We start from the raw sequence: 14,216 nt of genomic DNA on the forward strand, positions 1-14,216 counted from the left end.
CTAGTAGCATAATGTCTACTAGAGTGTTAAATAAATATTTTTAAATTGTTTTGTAATTTTTATTTATTTATTTAAAAAGTAACACAAAACTGTAAAAAGCAAAAATTGGCTATTTAATGTATGCAATGGTGAAAAAATTTTTGGCAAAATACATGGCGGGAAAAACACGAAAAACTGTGTTCGGTAATCGGCCTTCGGCCCAGTGTGTAATTTTATTCGGCTTCGGCCAAGAATTTTCATTTTGGTGCATCCCTTGTAAGTATGATTAATACATTATGTGTACATTTTCAATTGAGTGATCAAAATATCAAGGTTTTTGTGCTAATATGTGTATACCTAGTGCAGCTTTAGGTTTCCAGGTAAACCACGATATTACTGTCTTACCTAGATAGTTCTTATAATTCGCAACCCACTATTTCCTAAGAATGTGTCGATTAATGTAGACTGTCATTGCTCTAATTACTTCGTTTAATAATAAAGAATGACATATTTTGGTTTACAAACTGTACTGTTTTATCATTTAGTCACATTAGCACTCGGCTAACATATCCACTGTTATTGTTTTCTGAAGTATTTACAGTTTAGCAGCTTAAACTTAGCTGTGGGCATGATTTGATTGCCTTGTATGCAGAAAGACCAATCACAACAGACTTGCCCAGCTGACCAATCAGAGCAGAGTAGGCTTATGGAAGGGAGGTGTTTACCGACCTTAAGCTCAGAACTGTTCCGAACTAATCGTTTCAAAATCATTGCAAAATGATTCCAACATAAAATTTATATTCTGAAAATATTACTATGTTTTCTGACCTTAGCTGCATTTAAACCTGTTGTAGGGGACCCAACACAATATTAGGACACTTTAAAATACCATATGAACTGCTCTTTATAGGAACACTCCACTTTTTTTGGAAATAGGCTCATTCTCCAACTCCCCCCGAGTTAATAAGTTGAGTTTTACCGTTTTGAAATCTATTCAGCCGTTCTCCTGTTCTGGCGATATCACTTTTAGCATAGCTTAGCATAGATCATTGAATCCTATTAGACCAATAGCATCGCGTTCAAAAATAACCAATGAATTTCGGTATTTGTCCTATTTAAAACTTGACTCTTCTGCAGTTATATCGTGTACTAAGACCGGTGGAAAATGTAAAGATGCATTTTTTTAGGCCGATAAGATATCACGCAGTGCCTGAAATTAGTTCCCAGCTAGGTAACTTCCAACGAGGAATGCTTCCTGTGCATGCAGTTGGTCACGTTGTGCTGCGTGATATTACTGCTCCTGCTTCGGCCATGTTACGGCATCAAACTTCCTTGACTATTACGCCAGAATGGGAGTGTAGTTCCTAATCTTATCGGCCTAGAAAAAAGCTTTTTTTCATTTTCCGCCGGTCTTAGTACACGATATAACTGCAGAAGAGTCAAGTTTTAAATGGGATAAATATCGAAACTCGTTGGTCATTTTTGAACTCAATGCTATTGGTCTAATAGGATTCAATGATCTATGCTAAGCTATGCTAAAAGTGATATCGCCAGAACAGGAGAACGGCTGAATGGATTTCAAAACGGTAAAAATCATTTTATTAACTCGGGGGGAGTTGGAGAATGAGCCTATTTCCAAAAAAAGTGGAGTGTTCCTTTAACAACATGAAGGTGTGCAACTCCTGGCATGTTCATGTGAAAGAAAATACTCTAATTACTAACTAGCTAGCTAGAAACATGAACATTGTATTGTTAAATTATGTATTGTTGCAGTAAAAAAAATTTGATTTCATGTTGACTGTTTGAAAAAAAGAAGTGATAGTTTAAGCACAGACTTGTTTAACAAGAATCTCTATGTCCTTCAGGCTACAACTTTAACATACCATCTCACATCCACTTCGGGGATACAGAAACAGTGAGAGAAACAGAGAGAGAAAGAGAGAGAGAAAAAAGGGAGAAATGAGGAAGGAAGGTTATAAAAAAACATTTAAGTGATGTTTCACAGCGCTCTAATCATAAAAGAGCCACATGCAGATAGATAAATACCTGCACAAATGTCCAAACACATACATGTACACAATCAGGCATAACACATGGTAACCTATCAGACTTTAGAGCATCACAGCTACCCAAGTCACACTGATAACACAACTGAACATGCACTGTTTAGTTGTGTGCCTTATCAGAGAAATATTAAAACAAAGAGAGCTTCTCTGAAAACCTTTAGAAGACGTCCAAACAGGTTTCTGCAGAGCTTCAGAGATAATGTTATGTTTATATGTTGTATATGTTCATGTAACATTTCAATAGGATTTTTGGAATCATCATATAATCCAGAATCACCAGTTTTTCATAAACAAAGAGTGTACTCTATGGAGCTATGGAGTTTTAACTAAAATCCATTTAGTGAATTATGTGCCAATATAGAGATTTAGGAAAAGCAGATTTTATATTGAAAAAGTTGAATGTGCAGCAGATTTAGATGTGATCTACATAAGAACAAACAAAAGAACCTAGGGCTGAACAAAGGTGACTGAGCTGTAGTTGCTTATATTGGCGCATGTGTGAGATGGAGTGTGTGCGTCACTCACCGTGAACAGCATGGTTCTGTTCTCCTGTAAGCTAGTGGGTTGGACCCCGGTGGCTCCGTCTGCTGCCCGTCGCTGCAGCTCCGGTGAGAGGCCATTCTCATCCAATGCTTGCAGAAACGGAAAACTCTGATCTCTTTTAAAAAACAGAGGTCGCTTTCCTCCTCCATCTGCACCCTCGTTTGTTCCATTCGACATCTGAAAAAAAAAAAAAAAAAGATCTATTAAGGACAAAATTCAATTAAAAGAAAAAGCTTTAAAAAAAGATAAACAGGGTTGAGCAAGAATGGCCACAAAAATGGTGCTATGAAATTAGATATAATATACACATTAAAAGCAGACATATATGTTACTTAAAGAATAAAATGTATTATATATACATAGGTCAAAAACATTAAGATGTCCACGTCTAAATAAATTTACAAAAGTGATTTTATGTCCATAGAAAGCACATTAAATGTAAGTAAAGTGTCTACTTTTAAGGTTTCTAATAAGTTTCTGGAGAATAAAATGTCAAAATTTGGTTGAAATAATGTTACATTGTCATTCAGCGTAACACAATATTTGTGTAAAAATTCAAACAACATGCTTATTCTGACTTGTACATATTAAAATATATAAAAGAATAAGGGAGCATATTTAAATTAGCAAAAAAAAAATCTTACTGACAAATGGGCAAAACCTAGGATAGTGGCAAATTGTAAAAATGTAGAATTACAACTAATTAGTATTTGGGGTGAAAGTAATTTGTCTTTTAATGTCATAAATTGATTTTTGTTGTAAATATGCCTGACAAGATTGTTACACAATGACATTTTAGTGGGTGTCATCTGTAAATTGGGGAAAAATGTATATTTATTTTTTGCTCAGAAAAACAAAAATGCAATTAAATTAAACAGAACAACAACAATTTAAAGCAGTATTACACTTATTGTTTTTATGCTTACCCCTTTTTTGTCTTTGACCCATTTATATTATTTTTTATTAAATAATAATATAGTATAATAAAATATAGTATAATATAAGAATATAATATAATATAATATAATATAATATAATATAATTATTACTGACTTCTGCAGTTTGCAAACATTACAAGATTAATTTAAATCAACTGAATAATATTTTGATAGATTGAAAGACCTAATGTTAACATAAAAAAAGAAAATTAGTAACCTAATGCAAATTCAAGCAACTTCACAAAACAAAGTATTGGCAAAATCAATGAAGGGTAAGAAAAGATCCAGAAAGTTAAATCTAGTAAATATTGAAATTCACTTCCAAAATAAAAATGTTCTGAAAATTTAATCTCCTCCATGTGATCCAAGATGTTGAATGAATGAATGAATGATGCATTTGTATAGCGCTTTCATGTGTATTTCCGTACACCCAAAGCGCTTTACAATCATATGGGGGATCTCTCCTCAACCACCACCAGTGTGCAGCATCCACTTGGATGATGCGTCGGCAGCCACAGTACAACGGCGCCAGTGCGCTCACCACACACCAGCTACAGGTGGAGAGGAGAGAGTGATATAGCCAATTTAATGGAAGGGGATTATTAGGAGGCCATGATTGACTAGGGCCAGTGGAGGGAATTTGGCCAGGACACCGGGGTTACACCCCTACTCTTTACGAGAAGTGCCATGGGATTTTTTGTGACCACAGAGAGTCAGGACCTCGGTTTAACGTCTCATCCGAAGGACGGATGTTCACGTCTTTCTGTCTTTGTCGCAAATAAATTAAAGTTTTTGAGGAAAACGCGATTTTTCTCCATATAGTGGACTACAATGGTGGCCAACGGATTGAAGGTCCAAACTGCAGTTTTAATGCAGCTTCAAAGGGCTCTACACTAGAGTTTAGATTCTCTGCCCCGATATTTCCTGCCACTATCTTCGGGCCGGGCCGGGCTGGGCAGGGCCATGATCAAGCATTTGTGTGTGTGTGTTTTTTTTTTTTTTTTTTTATCATTACTTAATTAGCCTAATTGGGTGGAGAGCTATGCCATAATTATAAATATTATACGAATATTTTAGCAAAGTCGGCCTGAGCAACACGTGTAGGTCTACAAAGTTGCGCAATTCGCAACGCGTGTCATGCGCAGCAACGCTCTAGCTCCCGCAACAGCGTGTCCTCCACTGGCACACATAACACCGGGCCAGCTGTTCTGTATTGTGTATGTGTATAGCTTAAGTGCAAATAACTTTGAGCAAGTTTGGAGGAAAGTCGGAGGTATGGAAACATTTTCAACAAGTCGTGGGCAGTGACAACATATGTGTCGGCTTTGTGAAGTGCATTAAGTGCGGCACGCTGCTAGCTTGTGATAGCAAAAAAACGGGGACTTCCACGATGAACAGACATATGAAGCAGGCTTCCCATGGCAGAAAGGATGATAGTCAGCCTTCAATGTCCTCTTTTGTTACTTCTCCAAGCATACCCCTGAGAGCGAGGTAAGCCCTCACTGAGAAATGCATTGAATTGTGCTGCAAGGACATAAGACCATTTTACGTTTTAAGTGGCCACGGCTTCCAGGCGCTAGCTCAAGAACTTGGTACATATGGCCGTGTATCGGCCCAGTCAATCCTGCCTCACCATAGCAATGTTTCCCAAAGCTTGCCTAGAAAAGGCCGATGAGAGGAGGGAAGTTCTAGCACAGACGCTCAAAGATGCTCTGAAGAATGGAGATGTAGGGAGGAGCACCGACATGTGGACGGACGACTACTAAAAGATCAGTTACATCGCAATAACGTGCCATTATATCACTGACGATTATACATTGGTTGGTAAAACTCTCACCACAGCAATGTTTCCCGTGGAGGATGCTAAGACAGGAAAAAATATCAGACGCGAGATAGTGCGCCTCCTGGTCAACAAATTTGGCCTTGACCCTATCTCCCTCAGCCGAATAGTGTGGGTAACAGATGAAGGCAGCAACATAATCAAAGCCCTGGAACCATATAGGAGGCTTTCTTGTCTTGATCACCTAATTAATACTGTCCTTCACCACAGTCTGCATGCCGACGCACTGCCCGACAACGCGCCAGATATAGGAGAGACTTTATCTGCTGCTAAAGGACTCGTGAGGCATCTGAAACATTCTGGCCTGGCTGCGCAATTATCGAAGACAGTGCTATAGATGGGGGAAACACGATTTAGCACAGTTTACCTCACACTCAAGTCAGTGCAGGACATATTCCCAGAACTATGGGAGAAGCTGGAGACCTGCGGTGAGCTTGAGCGCATCCAAAATATTGCACCCGACTTGAGCTTTCTGGTCACCTTTTTGGAGCCATTCTATAATGCCCAGAGAGAGTTGGAGGGCGATAAATATACAACCATAAAACTGGTCTGCCTTTGGATTGAGAAACTGAAGAAACATTGCGAACCCTCTCCCACCGACTCTCCGCAGCAAGCCTTTGTGCGCCAGAGACATGTCGAGTTCATACTGCAAAAAATCAAGGTGAACATGCTGCACAAAGTTGCTCTTTTTTCCTCTGGCCAAAATTCAACAAATTGAGGATGATGTCTCCTGAAGAGATATCTGAAGTACATACCCACGTTCGCACCCTACTCTTGCCTATGGATGAAGATGCTGCTGCGGCTGGCAGTACTGGCTTCACACCACCAGCAGCCAGGCCCAGGACAGACTCCGACTTTGCAGAGTGGGAGAACCAAGACGAGGATAACGAACCAGAGGAGGATGAAATGGCCGTGTACAATTCACAGAGGAATACCATGGATGGCGACAGGGACCTACTGAAATGGTGGAAAGTCAACGAATTGATCTACCCAAAACTAGCCAGACTGGCAAGATCCGTCCTCTGCATCCCAGCAAGCAGCAGCAGCAGCAGTGAGTGGGTGTTTAGTGCAGCTGGCCGGACAATAGAGCAGAGGAGGACCGCTCTGAAACCAGCTACTGTGGACGCAATCTTGTTCCTGCATGACAACATGTAGAGCCATGTAAGTAGGCTATAACTTTGTGATTAATATGCTATTATAAAATGGTTACATTATATGTAGGCCTATAGCAGGCAGCATATAACCTTGGCCTAATCAATTCCCCACACTTCATCTACAGGCTCATACACAGGCAGGAGGCTGCCATCAGAACTGACGTGCCGTCAACCTGGAGTGTTTGAATCACCTCAGTTTAATAAGACTTTTTTATTTAGTCTAAATCAGATGTTACTCTGTTAATTTTGTATGTTAATTTTTTTATTATTGGAGTGTAATCATTGTAGGCTACCCTGCATTATTAACCCATCCCCATTGTCCCTCGATGTGACTCCGCGTTTTTGCACTAATGCCTACATTTGAAAATATCAAAATAGGCCTATTTGTTGTGTTTTCAAATTATTCGATTTACATTGATTTTGCTATATGCCTATAGACTAGGTCAAGTTCTTTCTTGTCCGTTGTGCATGTTTTAGATCATTGCTAAAAATCTAGTTTTTAGGATGAAGCTGTTTTGCACTACGTTTTATAATAGGCTTTAAAATTTTTATTTTGTTTAAAAATATTCTAAAACTTATCATATTTATTATTAAATATGCCATCCAAAGTTAATTACTTGTTCATTTTCTGTGTTTATCATTGTTCAGGTTTTTTTAGGCTATTTTTTTTTTCATTCGGATCTATTTGTGATCCATTCTGAATAAACAAACAATGCAGTTTACATGCTTCGGCCTTGTTGCTTTTTTCATTAAGATAAATCTAAACTAATTTCTGTAGTTCAAACAACTTAGAATTGTAGTTGAGAACTTCTGTTATAACGGCTCACGTATTAAAAAATAGTCAGGTTTAAATCAGGCTCTAAAATATTTTCATTTTCTAAAAAAAAAAAAGAAAAAAAAGTTTTTATATACTTAACCACAAACCCTTGTCTTGCACTACCTCTGCGATGCACATCTTCGCACATTACATAATCGATTACGTAATGCGTGAGGTCGAGCTAGTGCAAAATTTGTGGTTAAAAAGTACATACATTTTTATTGTTGTTTATGGTTTCTCTAGATAAGTCCTTTATTCCTCAGCTGGTACCGTTTAGAGCCCCTGCACTAAAAGTGCAATTTGGACCTTCAATCCGTTGGCTCCCATTGAAGTCCTCTATATAATGTTTTCCTCAAAAATGAATATCTTGGATGAGTAATTTATCAGGAAGTTGTTATTCTGGAAGTGAACTTTTCCTTTAAGAATATAAAAACATGTTGAGTGGAACCTGATTGAGCGAGAAAGCCCGCCTGATGCCCGCTGCAAGTGATCCTGTGACGCTGACACGTCCAAACTTCTCAATACACTCATCTATCAGTGCAGGTGGTGCTTTCTTATGGGCCACCACCACTCGGCCACAAAACAACACCTCAAACTTCTTCGCAAAGGCTGTTGCTGCATCAGCTGTTGTTGCTGTGGAGCAAGAGGCATCTGGCTGACCATTGCTAGGCAGGGATGAGGGAGTGTCTTCTTGTCGGGCAGAACTTTTGCCAGCCTGCCTGAGGGTGCTGATGATCTCTGGAACCTGGAAGACAGATGCAAAAAAACAATGAGGTCAAGTACTCAACGTAATCTAACACCTTAAAGGTCATGCTGACGACGAACGTGTTAAGTTACCAGTGCGACTGTAGAAATGCCCTATTCTCTGCAGCCACAAACTATAAAGTAGAGAGGCCATATCCACCATGCCATATTACAGGAGGGGGAGAAAAAAGGGTTGGAGAAGAATGCCATTTAAGTTTGCTTCCAGAATAAAAATTTCCTGACAATTTACTCACCCCCATGTCATCCAAGATATTCATTTCTTTCTTTCTTTCTTTCTTCAGTTGAAAAGAAACCTTTTAAAACCAATGTACACAGATGAGAAACTAACTATGTGTGACCTTTCCAACATGATTACGTTATGCGTGAAGTCATAGGTAAGCAGAGCTTGTGCAAAATGAACACTTGTGCTTAATTTTTTTTTCTATTAAATGACCAATTGTGTCACTAGATAAGGCCATTATTCCTCGGCTGGGATCGCATAGAGCCCTTTGAAGCTCCACTGAAACTGCAATTTGGACCTTCAACCCACTGGCTCCCACTGAAATCCACTATATGGAGAAAAATCCCAGAATGTATTCTTTAAAAACCTTAATTTCTTTTTGACTGAAGAAAGAAACATAAACATCTTGAATGACATGAGGGTGAGTAAATTGTAAGATTTATTTTGCCATTGTTTCTGGAAGTGAACTAATCTTTTAACAATTAAAGAGATAGTTCACCCAAAAATGACTTTGTTTCTTCAGTAGAACACAAACAAAGATTTTTAACTCAAACCGTTGCAGTCGGTCAATCATATAATGGCGGTCAATGGTTACCAAATCTTTAAGAGTAAAAAAAAAACCAGACACAGACAAAACCAAATGAAACCCTGTGGCTTGTGACAACACATTGAGGTCTTAAGACACAAAACGATCGGTCTGTGCAAAAAACTGAACAGTATTTATATCATTACTTACTTTGATCCATCGCAACGGCAAATAATGATATAAATACTGTTCAGTTTCTTGCACAGACCAATCGTTATGTGTCTTAAGACCTTAATGTATCGTCACGAGCCGCAGGGTTTAATTTGGTTTTGTCTGTGTATTTTTTTTTTTAGTCTTAAAGATTTGGTAACCATTGACCACAATGGTTTGAGTTAAAAAGCTTCATTTGAGTTCTACTGAAGAAACAGTCACCTACATCTTGGATGCCCTGGGGATAAGCAGATAAACATCCAATTTTCATTTTCAGGTGAACTATCCCTTGAACCTTTTTGTTTTATTTTTTGTTTTGTTCTATATTGGCATCCACAGTTCTATGAAGAACATTTATGGAAGCGTTCCATTGCACAAAAGGTTCTTTTCAGTGGAAAAAGGTTATAAAAATAGAAATGTTCACTGTAAGGTTCTTTGAGGAACTCAATTCTGTTCTTATATGGCACTAATAGTGCACCTTTAACTTTAACATTTAACTAATCCATGTTAATTATTCATTTCCATACATTACCCTGAATAGCAGTTTTGGGAAATATGTCTAAAACCTTTATCATTGCTAGTTTAGTAGCTCTGATTTTAGTGCTGGAGGAAACAAGATTTCATAAGCTTTCAGAGTTAGATTACCATAAGGAAAATCTGAGTGTAAATGTCATTCTCGAGGAGGAGGGTTCAGAACTACTGTATAAACATCAGCAATGATGGTGTGACAGACACTCTGGCGCACCGCCTGTAACCATGTCTTGCAAAACATCACCACTTTTAGTTAGAAAATAGTATTAACTTCACGTCATTCCATGACAGAAGGTCAATAAACCCACAAATACATTTCCTCACAATGTTCTTACTAGCTAGGAAAATTATAAAGATTATGCTTTTGCAGATTTCTGATATGGCTTGGGTCCATCAGTGTAAGCTGTTTTTGCTTTAGCAGACAAAAATAGTAAGTCTGATCGCTTATATAAGTAATAGCAGACCACAAAAAGTCACAATTTGACGTATCATTTCTATTTATAAGACAAATGAAAGGATGTGTTATTCAAGTATGCACAACAGTAACAGTATGACTTTAAATTCCATGGAGGAAAGGCTATTCCGCACTAACAAAGCAGTACCACTCTTTAACATCCTTCCAAAATACTAAAGACTGAAACCACCAAAGCATTTACCACCAAACCAGATGATTTTCCACAGAGCGCATTTTCAAATTTAAAAAGTGCTGGAGATATTTTCCAAAAATCCTCTTTTAACAAGGCCAAAACAGATGCATCTATTAAACTGGAATTTTGTTTTCTCCAGAGGTTGAGCCAATGCAAGTCAAGTGGCTAATGTGAGCTGGTGTGTTTACACCAAACTTGTCCTAGCACGCTCATGTACTTATATTAATCAAGACAATTCCGGTAATAAAAAAAACACTACTTCAGATATAGTTCACTATGACAGACTACTGGAAAAATGGTCACCTCACTGTAAAGGGCAGTAGAGTTTGCACCAGACAACTGCAGCATTTAACTGCAGATAACTATTTTTCTGCTAATCAAATCTTTCACTCACTGGAATGCAGAGCGAAGTTAAAGTCTATTTAGGCAATGTCCACAGAAAAAAACAAAACGCCAAATAGGCTGGCCCAGGAGAAAATAGCGAACATTGGGAAAATACCTTGGGCTATAGCACAAGCTCAATTTGGAGTTGTTTCATAAGTGCTAAATGTTACAAGCATAGATGGAATCATTCAAGCATCCATCTACTGACTCTTGTATTGTCATTCAATAACTGTTAAAGTATAACATTGGCACACTTTGTGGGACATAAACATTATTAAGGGGTAAAAACAGTGAGTGAACTTTGAAGTAGGCTTCTGGAAGGCTGACTGTGCAGTGGACCCAAACATTGGACACGTCCCAGTTAAGATGCTGCAAACAATTTTGTTGTATTTTACACATAAAATGCCTCTGTAAACAGCTATAAATAAACACATGAAAATTAAAAAATATATATATCAGAAAGCTAGATACTAAGACTAGCCATTCTCTGCCGTTCTCTCATTGGGAAGAATTGGATTAAATATTTAAGCATATGAATGACACAAAATGTCAAAGGAAGTTGTATTTATCAAGTATGGATCATTAAAATATTTTCAAAACTGACTAGTTGATGGGTTCCCTGAATGGTGTCAACAATTCAAAGCATTAAAGAGACAGTCCAAGCAAAATTGAAAATGTATCATTTATTTCTTTCATCTGTAGGACAACAAAGAAGCTATTTTGAAGAATATTGGTAACCAAGTGTAGGTTCCCTCTGATTTTCATTATATTTTTTGAAATACAATGGAAATCAATGGGGACCAAAACTATTTAGATACCAATATTCTTCCAAATATCTTATTTTGTGTTCTACAGGAGAAAGAGAATCATGGAAGTTTGGAACTACATTAGGGTGAGAAAATGATGACCCCCACATTCTTAAACCAACACACTTACATACATTGTCATTCAGAAGTTTGGGATCAGTGCGATTTTTAATGCTTTATAAAAAAAAAAGTTTCTTATGCTCATCGAGGGTGTATCTATTTGATCAAAAGTACAGAAAAAAACTGTGATTTTGTGAAATATTATTGCAAGTTAAAATTACAGTTTTCTATTGATATATACTTTAAAATATAATTTATTTCTGTGAAGCAAAACTGAATTTTCAGCATTATTACTCCAGTCTTCAGTGTCACATGATCCTTCAGAAATCATTCTAATATGATTTTTAATCAATGTTTGAAACAGTTGTGTTGCTTAATATTTTTGGGACATGTGATACTTTTTTGTAGGATTCTTTGATAAATAAAAAGTTAAAAAGAACAGTGTTTATTCAAAATAGAAATTTTGTGTTACAATATACACTACTATTCAAAAGTTTGGGGTCAGTAAGTTTTTTCCTTTTTAAAAATAAAAGAATACTTTTATTCATCAAGGATTTGTTTAATGGATAAAAGTGATAGTAAAAACTTCCATAGCGTTTGAAAAGATTTCTATTTTGAATGTTTTTTACTTTTTGCTCATCGAAGAATCAAAGAAAAATGTATCACTTGTCCAAATAAAATTTTAAGCAGCACAACAGTTTCAACACTGATAATAAATTAGCATATTTCAATATTTGACATATTAGAATGATTTCTGAAGGATCATGTAACACTGAGGACTGGAGTAATGGCTGATTAATGATATTTACAGTATATTAAAATAGGAAAACAATATAGAAATTGCAATAATATTTCACAATATTGCTGTTTTTCAAATAAAATGGAGACAGTAAGTAACTGGACACTTTCTAGTTCTCAAATGTTAGTGGAATATGTTTACAGTTAATGTGATATGTCAAAACCTGTGTAAACTGGAAGGGAACTGACTTCCTACACCAACAGCAAATTACCTTTGTCAAACTGGTTAAAAGTGAAGTTAGTTATAAAAAAAAAAATTGTATCATTTGTATGCAGATGCAACTTAGTTTGATTGTGGCTTAAAGTGTTCAAATATGTTTTGTGGCCACAGTCTGAGCATATGTACACAAAGAAAGAGGGTAGGGCAGAGAGCAGAGTTAACTGGTTCTGTGCATATGTATATTAGTGCTGTTTTTTTTTTAACTTACTACACCCACTTCTATCTGATTGAGATTTAGAGATATTGCTCAATAATAAGATCAGCTATAGCACTCTTCAAAAGGCCACTATGAAGGCAGTCTGGTCCAAACCCTTTGGCTAATCAAAGCTGAATGTTTTTGAATGAGTGCTTTTTCAGAACATGTGGTACCTTGTGTGTAGATAGATATCAATGACTTTTTCTTTTTTATGTGCCTGGATCTGATTCAGCTTACACTAGTGTATAAGTCAAAGTGTGTGTGCATGTTTATGAGAAGACGGCTTGGGCTTGATCATCAGTATTTCAGGATATGAGACCAGGATATTATGCTGGATACTGATTCATCATGACCAAAAACCGTTACTCTGTCTTAGATAAAGGTGTTGAAAGTCTTACTGTGAATCTAGAAGCACAATCAACCATTGTCTAGTGTTAGTGGATCCAAAATATCAGGTGTTTTTACATCTTTTACTACTCATTAATAATTATAGATGACACTAACGTGACTTTATTCAGCAGGACAATGGTTGTATAATAAAACTTGGGCTTTCCATACCAAATTAGAGCTAGACCTGAATTTAAATTTTGCAGTTTACTCCCTTCCTGAATATTCAAAGAGGCTTTTTTGACCCGCATGGGGAAGTTCAATGTCATCCTCAAAAGCATCTGGGGCCCGTTTCAATAAGAGGGTTCAACCAACTTTACGTTTAAACTTGAACTGTGAGTTGAGTTACCCGGAGATGGGAAACTGTTCAGTTTCAGAACAGCTGAACTGAGTAAGTACAATCCACTCTGAGTTTAGCGCTTGTACCACAACTATGAAAAGACATGATCAATGGAGCTCCGAAATTATGATTTACTATGGCAACAGCTCCCGCTAAAAAGACCTCTGCATACTTGCAGAACAGTAGGTTATTGAACTAACATTAATTTTCATGGTATCCCACAGGCAAAAAAAAGAAAAGAAAAAAAAAACAGCTAAAAAAGAAGTATAAAAACACAATTAAATCAAGCTTTAACCACAAAAGGTTTATGGGTGTAGGCTACATGACTTTACAAACATTTGACATATTAAATAAATATCATTCAGTGTCTTTTTCAATGTGCAGCAGCTTTTTCCACATAGTCTAGTGCTCTTTTCACATAATTACTCTCTAAACGGTTGCATTTCTTAATGAGAGTAATGAAATTAACATTTGACTTCTACTCAGCCAACAGCAAGAAGGCTAGCAAAATAATGAAGAACAGATGAAATGAAGATGGCCACAATACCAAGTATTAGAAGAATATTAAAATCCAACAAGAAAAAGAATAAATATTGCTCATAAAGAGCGTTAGAGTAAGGCACACTTTCTTTACTAAGTTCTATCCACTCTGAGTAGGTTGACTCTGAGTTTAGCGCTTGCACCACAACTATGAAAAGACATGATCAATGGAGCTCCGAAATTATGATTCACCATGGCAACAGCTCCCGCTAAAAAGACCTCTGCATACTTTGAGCATAATCTTAACTT

The 14,216-nt window shown here is 36.9% G+C and overlaps 1 protein-coding gene across 4 annotated transcripts in view; it reads right to left on the minus strand.

Moving 5' to 3' along the window:
• Positions 1–14,216, minus strand: part of tbc1d1 (TBC1 (tre-2/USP6, BUB2, cdc16) domain family, member 1) — an 88,008-nt gene that overhangs the window by 58,366 nt on the left and 15,426 nt on the right. For all 4 annotated transcript variants that reach the window (XM_073842827.1, XM_073842824.1, XM_073842825.1 and 1 more), the window contains exons 2-3: positions 7,786–8,082; positions 2,571–2,765 (exon numbers count right to left, since the gene is read on the minus strand). In XM_073842827.1, the coding sequence (XP_073698928.1) occupies positions 2,571–2,765; positions 7,786–8,082 (492 nt within the window). The remainder of the gene's footprint in view (positions 1–2,570; positions 2,766–7,785; positions 8,083–14,216) is intronic.

The sequence above is a fragment of the Garra rufa genome, chromosome 6 (assembly GCF_049309525.1).
Source record: "Garra rufa chromosome 6, GarRuf1.0, whole genome shotgun sequence".
Lineage (NCBI taxonomy): Eukaryota > Metazoa > Chordata > Actinopteri > Cypriniformes > Cyprinidae > Garra > Garra rufa.